The sequence below is a fragment of the Gorilla gorilla genome, chromosome 11 (genome assembly GCF_029281585.2).
Source record: "Gorilla gorilla gorilla isolate KB3781 chromosome 11, NHGRI_mGorGor1-v2.1_pri, whole genome shotgun sequence".
Lineage (NCBI taxonomy): Eukaryota > Metazoa > Chordata > Mammalia > Primates > Hominidae > Gorilla > Gorilla gorilla.
In genome coordinates this window covers 104209398-104223418 of record NC_073235.2, presented here as the reverse complement: position 1 = coordinate 104223418, position 14021 = coordinate 104209398, and the positions used below count along the sequence as shown (strand labels likewise).

At 38.1% G+C, this 14021-nt stretch overlaps 1 protein-coding gene across 5 annotated transcripts in view; it reads left to right on the top strand.

Annotated features, from left to right (window-relative positions):
* C2CD6 (C2 calcium dependent domain containing 6) overlaps nt 1-14021 on the top strand; it is a 124073-nt gene that overhangs the window by 1792 nt on the left and 108260 nt on the right. For all 5 annotated transcript variants that reach the window (XR_008677437.2, XM_055379402.2, XM_019022116.3 and 2 more), the window contains exons 2-3: nt 11541-11627; nt 12956-13007. Coding sequence is in view for 4 of the 5 variants with exons in the window: in XM_055379402.2 (XP_055235377.1) it covers nt 11541-11627; nt 12956-13007 (139 nt within the window). In the remaining variant the exon portion in view is untranslated. The remainder of the gene's footprint in view (nt 1-11540; nt 11628-12955; nt 13008-14021) is intronic.

Here is a 14021-nt window from a genome sequence, read left to right as displayed (position 1 = left end):
GTCAGGTTTGTCAAAGATCAGATGGTTGTAGATGTGTGGTATTATTTCCGGGGGCTCTATTCTGTTCCATTGGTCTATATGTCTGTTTTGTTACCAGTACCATGCTGTTTTGGTTACTGTAGCCTTGTAGTATAGTTCGAAGTCAGGAAGCGTGATGCCTCCAGCTTTGTTCTTTTGGCTTAGGATTGTCTTGGTGATGCAGGCTCTTTTTTGGTTCCATATGAACTTTAAAGTATTTTTTTCCAATTCTGTGAAGAAAGTCATTGGTAGCTTGATGGGGATGGCATTGAATCTATAAATTACCTTGGGCAGTATGGTCATTTTCACAATATTGATTCTTCCTATCCATGAGCATGGAATGTTTTTCCATTTGTTTGTGTCCTCTTTTATTTCATTGAGCAGTGGTTTGTAGTTCTCCTTGAAGAGATCCTTCACATCCCTTGTAAGTTGGATTCCTAGGTATTTCATTCTCTTTGAAGCAATTGTGAATGGGAGTTCACTCATGATTTGGCTCTCTGCTTGTCTGTTATTGTTGTATAGGAATGCTTGTGATTTTTGCACACTGATTTTGTATCCTAAGACTTTGCTGAAGTTGCTTATAGCTTAAGGAGATTTTGGGCTGAGGCGATGGGGTTTTCTGAATATACAAACATGTCATCCGCAAACAGGGACAATTTGACTTCCTCTTTTCCTAATTGAATACCGTTTATTTCTTTCCCTTGCCTGACTGCCCTGGCCAGAAATTCCAACACCATGTTGAATAGGAGGGGTGAGAGAGGGCATCCCTGTCTTGTGCCAGTTTTCAAAGGGAATGCTTCCAGTTTTTGCCCATTCAGTATGATATTGGCTATGGGTTTGTCATAAATAGCTCTTATTATTTTGAGATACGTCCCATCAATACGTAGTTTATTGAGAGTTTTTAGCATGAAGGGCTGTTAAATTTTGTCAAAGGCCTTTTCTGCATCTATTGAGATAATCATGTGGTTTTTTTGTCTTTGGTTCTGTTTATATGATGGATTACGTTTATTGATTTGCATATGTTGAACCAGCCTTGCATCCCAGGGATGAAGCCCACTTGATCATGGTGGATAAGCTTTTTGATGTGCTGCTGGATTCGGTTTGTCAGTGTTTTATCAAGGATTTTTGCATCGATGTTCATAAGAGATATTGGTCTAAAATTCTCTGTTTTTGTGGTGTCTCTGCCAGGCTTTGGTATCAGAATGATGTTGGCCTCATAAAATAAATTTGGGATGATTCCCTGTTTTTCTATTGATGGAAATAGTTTCAGAAGGAATGGTACCACCTCCTCTTTGTACCTCTGGTAGAATTTGGCTGTGAATCCATCTGGTCCTGGACTTTTTTTGGTTGGTAGGCTAGTAATTATTGCCTCAATTTCAGAACCTGTTATTGGTCTATTCAGGGATTCAACTTCTTCCTGGTTTAGTCTTGGTAGGGTGTATGTGTCCAGGAATTTATCCATTTCTTCTAGATTTTCTAGTTTATTTGCATAGAGGTGTTTATAGTATTCTTTGATGGTAGTTTGTATTTCTGTGGGATCGGTGGTGATATCCCCTTTATCATTTTTTATTGTGTCTATTTGATTCTTCTCTCTTTTCTTCTTTATTAGTCTTGCTAGTGATCTATCAATTTTGTTGATCTTTTCAGAAAACCAGCTCCTGGATTCATTGATTTTTTGAAGATTTTTTCGTGTCTCTATCTCCTTCCGTTCTGCTCTGATCTTAGTTATTTCTTGCCTTCTGCTAGCTTTTGAATGCATTTGCTCTTGCTTCTCTAGTTCTTTTAATTATGATGTTAGGGTGTCAATTTTAGTTCTTTCCTGCTTTCTCTTGTGGGCATTTAGTGCTATAAATTTCCCTCTACACACTGCTTTAAATGTGTCCCAGAGATTCTGGTATGTTGTGTCTTTGTTCTCATTGGTTTCAAAGAACATCTTTATTTCTGCCTTCATTTCGTTATGTACCCAGTAGTCATTCAGGAGGAGGTTGTTCAGTTTCCATGTAGTTGAGCAGTTTTGAGTGAGTTTCTTAATCCTGAGTTCTAGTTTGATTGCACTGTGGTCTGAGAGACAGTCTGTTATAATTTCTGTTCTTTTACATTTGCTGAGGAGTGCTTTACTTTCAACTATGTGGTCAATTTTGGAATAAGTGTGATGTGGTGCTGAGAAGAATGTATATTCTGTTGATTTGGGATGGAGAGTTCTGTAGATGTCTATTAGATCTGCTTGGAGCAGAGCTGAGTTCAATTCCTGGATATCCTTGTTAACTTTCTGTCTCATTGATCTGTCTAATGTTGACAGTGGTGTGTTAAAGGCTCCCATTATTATTGTGTGGGAGTCTAAGTCTCTTTGTAGGTCTCTGAGGACTTGCTTTATGAATCTGGGTGCTCCTATACTGGGTGCATACATATTTAGGATAGCTCTTCTTGTTGAATTGATCCCTTTACCATTATGTAATGGCCTTCTTTGTCTCTTTTGATCTTTGTTGGTTTGAAATCTGTTTTATCAGAGACTAGGATTGCAACCCCTGCTTTTTCTTGTTTTCCATTTGCTTGGTAGATCTTCCTCTATCCCTTTATTTTGAGCCTGTGTGTGTCTCTGTATGTGAGATAGGTCTCCTGAATACAGCACACTGATGGGTCTTGACTCTTTATCCAATTTGCCAGTCTGTGTCTTTTAATTGGACCATTTAGCCCATTTACATTTAAGGTTAATATTGTTATGTGTGATTTTGGTCCTGTCATTATGATGTTAGCTGGTTATTTTGCTGGTTAGTTGATGTAGTTTCTTCCTAGCATCAATGGTCTTTACAATTTGGCATGTTTTTGCAGTGGCTGGTACCGGTTGTTCCTTTCTACATTTAGTGCTTCCTTCAGGAGCTCTTCTAATGCAGGCCTGGTGGTGACAAAATCTCTCAGCATTTGTCTGTCTGTAAAGGATTTTATTTCTCCTTCACTTATGAAGTTTAGTTTGGCTGGATATGAAATTCTGGGTTGAAAATTCTTTTCTTTAAAAATGTTGAATATTGGCCCCCACTCTCTTCTGGCTTGTAGAGTTTCTGCCAAGAGATCTGCTGCTAGTCTGATGGGCTTCCCTTTGTGGGTAACCTGACCTTTCTCTCTGGCTGTCCTTAACATTTTTTCCTACATTTCAACTTTGGCGAATCTGACAATTATGTATCTTGGAGTTGCTCTTCTCGAGGAGTATCTCTGTGGCATTCTCTGTATTTCCTGAATCTGATTGTTGGCCTGCCTTGCTAGGTTGGAGAAGTTCTCCTGGATAATATCCTGAAGAGTGTTTTCCAACTTGGTTCCATTTTCTCTGTCACTTTCAGGTACACCAATCAGAGGTAGATTTGGTCTTTTCACATAGTCCCATATTTCTTGGAGGCTTTGTTCGTTTCTTTTTATTCTTTTTTCTATCAACTTCTCTTCTCACTTCATTTCATTTGTTTGATCTTCAATCACTGATACCCTTTCTTCCACTTGATCAAATCAGCTACTGAAGTTTGTGCATGCGTCACATGTCTTGTGCCATGGTTTTCAGCTCCATCAGGTCATTTAAGGACTTCTCTACAGTGTTTTTTTCTAGTTAGCCATTCATCTAATCTTTTTTCAAGGTTTTTAGCTTCTTTACGATGGGTTCGAACATCCTCCTTTAGCTCGGAGAAGTGTGTTATTACCGATCATCTGAAGCCTTCTTCTCTCAACTCGTCAAATTCATTCTCTGTCCAGCTTTGTTCCCTTGCTGGTGAGGAGCTGTGTTCCTTTGGAGGAGAAGAGGCACTCTGATTTTTAGAATTTTCAGCTTTTCTGCTCTGGTTTCTCCCCATCTTTGTGGTTTTATCTACCTTTGGTCTTTGATGATGGTGATGTACAGATGAGGTTTTGGTGTGGATGTCCTTTCTGTTTGTTAGTTTTCCTTCTAACAGTCAGGACACTCAGCTGCAGGTCTGTTGGAGTTTGCTGGAGGTCCACTCCAGACCCTGTTTGCCTGGGTATCACCAGTGGAGGCTGCAGAACAGCAAATATTGCAGAACAGCAAATGTTGCTGTCTGATCCTTCTTCTGGAAGCTTTGTCTCAGAGGGGCACCCGGTTGTATGAGGTGTCAGTTGGCCCCTACTGGGAGGTGTCTCCCAGTTAGGCTACTCGGGGGTCAGGGACCCACTTGAGGAGGCAGTCTGTCCATTCTCAGATCTCAAACTCCGTGCTAGGAGAAGCACTACTCTCTTCAAAGCTGTCAGACAGGGATGTTTAAGTCTGTAGAAGTTTCTGCTGCCTTTTGTTCAGCTATGCCCTGCCCCCAGAGATGGAGTCCACAGAGGCAGGCAGGCCTCCTTGAGCTGAGGTGGGCTCCACCCAGTGTGAGCTTCCTAGCCACTTTGTTCACCTACTCAAGCCTCAGCAATGGAGGATGCCCCTCCCCCAGGCTTGCTGCTGCCTTGCAGTTGGATCTCAGACTGCTGTGCTAGCAGTGAGCAAAGCTCTTTGGGCATGGGACCTTCCAAGCCATGCGTGGGATATAATGTCCTGGTGTGCCGTTTGCTAAGGCCATTGGAAAAGTGCAGTATTAGGGTCGGAGTGTCTCAATTTTCCAGGTGCCGTCTGTCACAGCTTCCCTTTGCTAGGAAAGGGAATTCCCCAACCCTCTGTGCTTCCTGGGTGAGGCGATGCCCCACCCTGCTCCGTGGGCTGCACCCACTGTCTGACAAGCCCCAGTGAGATGAACCCAGTACCTCAGTTGGAAATGCAGAAATCACCTGTCTTCTGTGTCACTCACACTGGGAACTGCAGACTGGAGCTGTTCCTATTTGGCTATCTTGGCTTTTTTTTTTTTTTTCCAAGACAGAGTCTCACTCTGTCGCCCTCCCCCAGGCTAGAGTGCAGTGGCATGATCTCAGCTCACAGCAACCTCTGCCTCCTGGGTTCAAGTGATTCTCCTGCCTCAACCTCCTGAGTAGCTGGGATTACAGGCACCTGCCACCACGCCAGGTGAATTTTTGTATTTTTAGTAGAGACAGGGTTTTGCCATGTTGATCATGCTGGACTTGAACTCCTGACCTCAGGTGATCCACCCACCTGGCCTCCCAAGGTGCTGGGATTACAGGCGTGAGCCACCATGCCCGGCCCCCTTTAATCCTTTTGAAACCCTCTAAATTAGAGGGTGGTAATACCTGAGAAAGAGTTGACCTGTGGGACCTTGGGCAATTATTTAACTTGTTAGAGTCTCGTTTTATTCACTGTTCAATGAAGACAATTACTACCTGCCTTACTTAAAGGAGAACAAAAGGAAATAATGATATAAAGTGCTTAGCACAGTACAAAGAACAAAGTACAGAGTCAAAAGTTAGCTGCTGTCACCATCATCATCATCACTGGGATTTTATTTATTTGGTTACAGGGCCAAACTTCAGAAACTTCAGTTACCCCTATTTTCATTCCTGAGGTTATTACAGAGTGAATCTGCAGAAGCAAATCTGCGTCCTGTCTGCAAAGTGAATTATTGGCCTCCTGAAACTCTTGAGTTTACCACTGTACTTAGTAGTACCACTAGAGCATGGAGACTTAAACGGCAAAGGGGAATCAAATTGAATCTCACCTTTTCAAAGTTGTTGGAAGATATTAGGACATTTTCAAAAATCGTTTAATTGTTAGGGATACTAGCATTCATCTGTGATAAGTGTCACAAATATTTTCTCATAATTCAACAGTTTTTTTTTTTTGACTGTCAATAGTGCTTTTTGCTGTGCAATCCTTAGTTTCATTAATGTTTAAAATGATTTTTCTGTTCTCTATTTTATTTCTGCTCCAATCTTTATTATTTTTTTCTTCTGCTAACTTTGGGCTTACTTTGTTTTTGCTACACAGTTATTAAAAGTGTCAAGTTAGGTTGTTTATTTGAGATCTTCTTTTTTGATGTAGATATTTATTGTTCTAACCTTCCCTCTTATAACTGCTTTCGCAGCATCCCATAAGTTTGAGTATATTGTGTTTCCATTTTTGTTGGTCTCAAAATATTTTTTGATTTCTATTTGATCTCTTCTTTGATCCCTTAGTTATTTAGAAGCCTGTTGTTAATTTCCACATCTTTGTGAATTTTCCAAATTTCCTGTTATTGATTTCTAGTTTCATAACATCATGTTGATTTTGTATGCTGTAACTTTACTGAATTTATTTATCAGATAGAGGAGTTTTTTTGTAGGAATCTATAGGTTTTTTTAGATAAAAGATCATATCATTAGCAAATAGGGACAACTTGACTTTCCCTTTTCCAATTTGGGTGCCTTTTATTTTTTTTCTCTCGCCTGATTACTCTGGCTGGGACTTTCAGTACAGTGGTGAAAGTGGGCATTCTTGTCTTATTCTAGTTCTTAGAGGAAAGGATTTTAGCTCTTCCCCATTCAGTATGATGTTAGCCATGCATTTGTTATATATGGGCTTTATTATGTTGAAGTACATTCCTTCTATGCCAGTTTGTTGAATTTTTTTTTTATCATGAAGGGATATTGAACTTACTGCTATAATCTTCCCTCTTAGCACTGCTTTTGCTGTATCCCATAGTTTTGGTATGTTGTGTTTCAATTTGTATGAGTTTCAAGAAATTTTTTAATTTTCTGTTTAATTTCTTCCTTGACCCAATGATCATTGAAGAGCATGTTGTTAATTTACATGTGTTTGTACAGTTTCCAAAGTTCCCCTTGTTATTGATTTCTAGTTTTATTCCATTGTGGTCTCAGAAGATACTTGATATGATTTTAATGTTTTAAAATTTGTTAAGACTTGTTTTGTGTCCTAAGATATAGTCTGTCATGGATAATTTTCCATGTGGTGATGAGAAGAGTGTGTATTCAGTAGCTGTTGGATGAAATATTCTGTAAATGTCTGTTAGGTCTATTTGGTTTAATGTGTAATTTAAATCCCATGTTCCTCTGTTAGTTTTCTGTCTAGATGATCTGTCTAATGCTGAGAGTAGTGTGTTAAAGTCCCCAGATATTATTGTATTGGAGTCTATCCTTCCCTTTGGATGTAATACTATTTATATATCTGAGTACTCTGGTGTTGGGTACATAATATATTTAGAATTGTTATATCCTGTTGCTGAATTGACACGTTTATCATTATATAATGACCTAATGATCTTTTTTTAAATTGTCTCTTTACTGTTTTTTACTTTAAGTCTATTTTATCTGATATAACCATAGCTACTTCTGCTCCTGGCATAGCTATTCTTGGAATATTTTTTTCTAGCCCTTTACTTTCATTCTATATGTGCCTTTACAGATGAGATGAGTTTCTTATAGGCAGCATATAGTTGGGTCATGTTTTTTTTTTTTAATCAACTTTTTTGCATTTTTCTTTCTCTTTTCTTTTTTCTTTCTTTCTTTCTTTCTTTTTTTTTTGTTTGAGACAGGATCTTACTCTGTCACAGAGGCTGGAGTGTAGTGGCATAATCACAGTTCACTGCAGCCTCAACCTCCTGGGCTCAGGTGATCCTCCCAACTCAGCCTCCTGAGTAGCTAGGACTGTAGGAACTCGCCACCATGCCTGGCTAATTTTTGTATATTTTGTAGAGACGTGGTTTTGCCATGTAGCCCAGGCTGGTCTGGAACTCCTGGGCTCAAATGATCTGCCCACCTTGGCCTCCCAAAGTGCTGGGATTATAGGCATAAGCCACTGTGTCCAGCCTATTTTCTTTGTAATATTGGTGAAGTGCAGTAGTGAGAAGTGGGGAAAGCATTTTGATTTTTTTAAAAACATGCATTAAAATATTCCTCGAGGGTCACATGCCCAGAGAGAGCATGAGAGCTCCATGCCCCTTCTCCTCTACCAAAATTAAAAAAAAAAAGTGTATACACATTATTATCATGGTGACTGAGTTTTTTGGCATTCAGTTAAGTTTTGTGCCTGAGGCTGGGTATGATGGCTCATGCCTCTAATCCTAGTACTTTGAGAGGCCAAGGTGAGAGGATCGCTTGAGCCCAGGAGTTTGAGGCTTCAGTGAGCTATGATTGTACCACTGCATTTCATCCTGGGTGACAGAGCAAGACCCTGTCTGCCCCGTGGCCCAAAAAAATTATGCTGGAGGCAATTACCCTATATGAGTCCCAGCTCAGCCAGCAGGTAGTAGGTGCTAATAAATGCTTATAGAAGGAATGCTTACCATATGTAAAATCTGGCATTGCTGTCCCATAATGCAAGCAGCATTTGTTGCTAGAGCTGCATGACAAAGCTCCACAGACTGGGTATTTTAAACCTCAGACATTTATTTTCTCACAGTTTTGGGGCTTGGAAGTCCAAAATTAAGGTGGTAGAGTTGGTTTCTTCTGAGACCTCTCTTAGCATATGGGATTAGGGTCCACCCTGATGACCTCATTTTAATCTAATTACCTCTTTAAAAATCCAATCTCCAAATACAATGACATTCTGAGGCACAAGGAGTGAGGATTGCATCATATGCATTTTTGGGAAAGGCAATTCGGTTTTTAACTAGAGTAAACTCTTAAGTATTGATTACCATATACCAGGTACTGTATATTAGTTGCTTTCTTTATATTAATTTTGTGTGTGTGTGGACAGAGTCTTGCTCTGTCCCCCAGGCTGGAGTGCTGTGGCAAAATCATAGCTCACTACAGCCTTGAACTCCTGGGATCAAGCAATGATCCCACCTCAGCCCACAGGCATGTGCCATCACACCAGGCTAATTTACTTTTATCTTTTGTAGAGATGGGGGCCGATATCACTAGGTTTCCCAGGCTGGTCTCGAACTCCTAGGCTCAAGCAGTCCTCCTGCTTTGACCTCCCAAATTGCTGTGATTACAGGTGTGAGCCACCATGTCTGACCTATTTATATTAATTTCCTTAAGTCTCACAAGAGCCCCATAAAATAGGTTCTGTTATGATTCAGCAAATTGCATGCAGCATCTGTGGCTTAGAGAGGTTAAGTAACTTGCCCAGGGTAACACAGCCAGACAGGGCAGAAGCAAAATGTAAACCCAGTAGGTCTGGCTTCTTTTACCCAAATCCAAAAGATCGGGTCATGTTTTTTGATCCATTTAGCCAATGTATATCTTTGAAGTGGAGAGCTTAATTCATTCACATTCAAGGTTATTATTGATAGGTGGGGGCTTATTCTCATCATTTTATTAATTAATTTCTTGTTGTTTTATGTGTACTTTGTTCCTTTCTTTCTCCCTTATTATTTATTATAGTTGTTTGGTGGCTTCTGTAGTAGTAACATTTGAATCTTTACTTTAATCTTAACTCTGCAGTTAAATATATTAACTGCTCTCCATAAGTCTTTTTTTTTTTTTTTTTTTTTGAGACAGAGTCTCACTCTATCGCCCAAGCTGGAGTGCAGTGGTGCGATCTTGGCTCACTGCAATCTCCACCTCCCAGGTTGAAGGGATTCTCCTGCCTCAGTCTCCCAAGCAGCTGGAATTACAGGTGTGCACCACCACGCCCAGCTAATTTTTGTATTTTTAGTAGAGGTGGGTTTTCGCCATGTTGGCCAAGCTGGTCTCAAACTCCTGGCCTCAAGTGATACACCCACCTCGGCCTCCCAAAGTGTTGGGATTACAGGTGTGAGCCACCGTGCCTGTCCTCTCCATAAGTCTTATCCTGAAGTTTTCCCTGCTATCTTTTGGTTTGGTTGAAGCTCATCTTTTAGTAGGTTTCTTGGGAGGGGCTCAAGAGTAAAGTGTTATCTGGAATGCCTGTTTCATGTATTTTTTAAAATAGCCTTGATACATGAATGCTGTTACTTTGTTGGATAAAAATAGACTTGGTTGGATAAAAATCCTTGGCTTGACCTTCCTTGCCTTGAATTTTATAAAAATACAGCTCTGCAGTCGCATTGCTTTGTATGTTGCCCTTGAGAAATATGATGCCAGTCTTATTTCTTATCTTCATAGATAATTTGGTCATTTGCCTGTAGGCAAGATGTCTTTATAAAGCCTAATAATTTTACTAGGACATATCTTGGAGCTGATCATTATCAGCCAGTTTTTCTAGACACATGGTGAGTCCTATCCACGTACAGATTTTTCTCTTAATACTTAAATTTTTCTTGGATTATAACTTTAAACATTAGTTTTTCCTCCATTGTTTTGTTTTACTTCAAGGATTTTTCATTTGCCTGCCTTCCAATTCAACCATTTTTCTCTGACCCTTTATGCTTCTTTCTCTATCTCATTATCATTCTCTTCACTGGTTCTTATCTTCTTCAATTCTCCTTATAAAGTTTTTTTGAATCGATGCTACCTTTGGGCACTTTGTAATTTAGCATTTATTTCTGGGATGGTTTGTCTTTTTTAAAAATTTCTTTTCTGAATTGATCAACACTCATTTCATTTTTTCTTTCTTCTCTTTGGTCAACTTCTGTTTTAATTGTTGAATAAATGAATGGTTAATTGTAGGCTTAAAAACATCTCCAAATGCTGGTTTGAAGATACTTAATTCAGTTTGAAATCTTATGTTATAATTTACTTCTGTTTTGTGGTTATTTGGGAGGAAGAATTTTTGTCATCTGAAGATTTCTCCCCATTTTCTCCTTATAATAGCTTTTAATGGAGTTGGTCGGATTTTCCGTATTTCTTGACCATGGTCATTTCTTTGCCATAGTTTAAGTGTACTCTCTTCTTTCAGTGTATTGAAGTAGTTTTTTTAAATGGATGAAGTTGTAATTGATAGGAGGTAAGAGGAAAGGAGGGGCATAACCTGTTGTTCTCTTCGGTTTTTCTGGTATGCTTAATTTTCCCCTCTTATATCCTTCTTTCTCTTCCCTGCCGTGTATGCAGGGATACCTCTTCTTCTCTGATGCCTTCACCCCAGAAGCAGTGCTCATCATGATGAGCTACTTCTGGTCCTTCTCTTTTAGGTCCCTTCTCTATGGCCATTGCTGTGAACTACCAACTCCTAGACCTGTGGTCAGAATTTTTGTGCTCAATGTTGAACTTTCTCTTTCTCAGGATGATTTTGTCTGTGCTTCCTTTTGTGTTCTCTACTCCTCTCTGTTCTTTTCCAACATCTCTTAAGATTTCTCTTTCCTTGCTTTCTGTCCCTACAGTGTGTGTGTGCATGTATATGTGTGTATATGTGTGTGCATGTGTGTGCATGTGTGCATATATATGTGTGTGTATGTGTGTGTGTGTGTGTGTGTGTGTATATATATATATATTTGATTGAGTAGAGATTCAGACTCAAGGTATCTCCTATACTAGGGCCAACTGGAATTCTCCTTATAAGCTTTTCAAGATATCCTACTAAATATTCAATCTCTTAACAAACTGAGGAACTATGTACTTTTCTCTTCTTTCATAATTCCCTTAATTTTATATTTGTGTACATTTTTATTTCTCTACTAACTTCTTATTGTGGATAGGGATGAGTTTCTTAATCATATTAATACCCCACTACTGAGGAGACCTGATACTTACTAGAGATTCATACAATAATTATTGAATTGATGTTTCACCTAGTTATGTTTGTCTTTCTCTTCCCAAATCTTAATTTATTTACATTGTAGATGCTGAGAAAAACTCTTAAAGGGTCTGATAGTGAAGAACTGGAAATAACACAGGAGACACCAAATTTGGTGCCATTTGGGGATGTGGTATGTATGAGTAACTCTCAAAAACCTGTATAAGTTATTTATTATTTGATAATCAAACAGTATATGCAGAAAATGGTTCTCTCTGATGGAATATTTATGAATTTTTCACTTTTATGAGTCAGAAAAACATTGTAATAATCACTGAAATTATAGAAAACATCCTGATTCACAGAAATAATATCTTCTATATTAGGGATTCCCAAATCTAGTTATATCGGAATTACCTGAGATGCTTTTTATAAAACATTAACTTGAGGCTCCACCTAAGATCTGCTAACTTAGAATCTCTAGGAGAGGAGCCTGGGAATCAGTAATTTTACTGAGCTCTTAAAGTGATTATATTTATTGCTAGATCATGCTAAAGTTTGAAAATTGATCCTGCACCCATCCCCGATCCAAAAAACCTCCTAGAAACAAAAGCAAACACCCCCCTCTCTCTTTCACACACACACACACACACACACACACACACACCACATAGAGGGAGGACCCCGTATCTAGGCTGAGAACCAGAAAAATCTGCTATTCTGTTTTCAAAGTACGGAACAAGACATGAGAATCTACATGCATATAGAACTGTCAAATATTATGACATTCATTTACAGTTATTTTTATTTTCTGAACACTATTAGAGTGGTAACTGGGTATGAAATAAGAATTTTTCTTGTCCCTCTACCTCCTATCATATACAATGTTTAATATAATATTTCTGTTATTTTTACTTGGTTTTAAATACTAAACATGGCTAAATATATTTGGCTAATCCTCATATTAGGATTCAGATGTTCCTGCATTTATTTTGTATTTGATTTTTTGGTTAAGCACATGATGCAATTTTCTTTAACATTTAGAAAAACTTGGTGCAAGAGCATGAATATTTTACAGTCCTTGGCATGTTATAGCCAATGAATCATTGCTGAATGAATTAAGTGGTCTTAGGATACTGGATAAAAGAGTTTGTCTGAAATAAGGCACATTTCTTAATTTTATATGCAGGGTGCTATATTTTATCAGTTCTCACCTAATATCAAATAAAAACAATTTAAAGAGTGATGATCAGATTTATGTTAATAATGAATTATTCTTTGGCTTTGTATTCTTGTTCATTTTAGGTTTACTTTGAATGTGGCCTGCCCATTTTTCTTCTGTATTTCTGCTTTCCGATGATTTCTATTAACTAGATATTTTTCATGAGAAACAATATTTCAAATGAGAAAAACCAACAACATGGAGTTTTGCTTTTTAAAAATAGAGCTCAGTGTAAAGTGAAAGAACAGTTAACTTTTTAAATGCATTCACTGTCTGTGTTTTTGTTTTGATTGTTGTAGGTTGGCTGCCTGGGCATTCATATAAAGAACTGCAGACATTTTATGCCTAAGAGTATCCTTTCTTTTGATTTAAGAATCATAGTAATTATATCTCACTGTTTCAGTTATCCATTGCTGCATTACAAACCATTCCAAAACTTAGTGGCTTAACACATTCACCATTTTATCATCAATCACTACTGTTCATTCACTAGTAGCTTCTTCTGCTTCATGATATAAAAGCTTGGGCTATAGTTGTCTGACAGTTCAAAAGGGCTAGAATATCTGAAGTGGCCCATTTACATGTCTAGTTGCTTTAGTGGGGATGCATGGAAGGCTAGACTTAGCAGGGATGCTGAAATGGTTGGATCTCTCTCTCTTTCCCTGAGTCCTATCATGTTTTATCCTCCCTTTATTAATTTTAATTTAAAAATATATCACAGTAATATGTTATTTATCTTGATTACTAGTTGTTGGTGTCCCCTTAAATTTTGTGCTCTAGGTGAGTGCCTTTTTGGCTTACTAGTCCCAACCCTAGTCACGTTCCATTACATTTTATTGGTTAATGTAATCATAGAGCCAGCCCAGATTTAGTGGCAGGGGAAATATGGTGGACTTTTTGATGTGGGAGTAACAAAAGCTTTTCAGCCATCTGTAATCACCGCAATCACCATATAAATGAAAGGAAAAATATGTATCTTCTTGTATGATAATGCTAATTTATTTGTAAGTAATGTGTACTTCCTTTAAACATTTTAAAAAGGATTTAATTTATATTGGTGCTTTTAAATAAGCTGAGTGCTTATTTTTAGATTTATCACAGCATAAAACCAGCCTCATTATGGAGATTTGATGTTTCTTTTTTATATAAAGAGAATTTTGGAAAATAATTCTGTATAATGAGATTTTTGCAGATAGTTAAATCATGAAACAAAATTGTTTTACTCTGTAGCATTCTATGAAAGATACAATACAGACCAATATAGTATAAATGAACTATATTCTTAAGTGAATTAGAGTAGAACACTTTTTATCTCAAAATTAAAAATAAGTTAATCTGATATATTTTTAAATATTTTGAATTTCG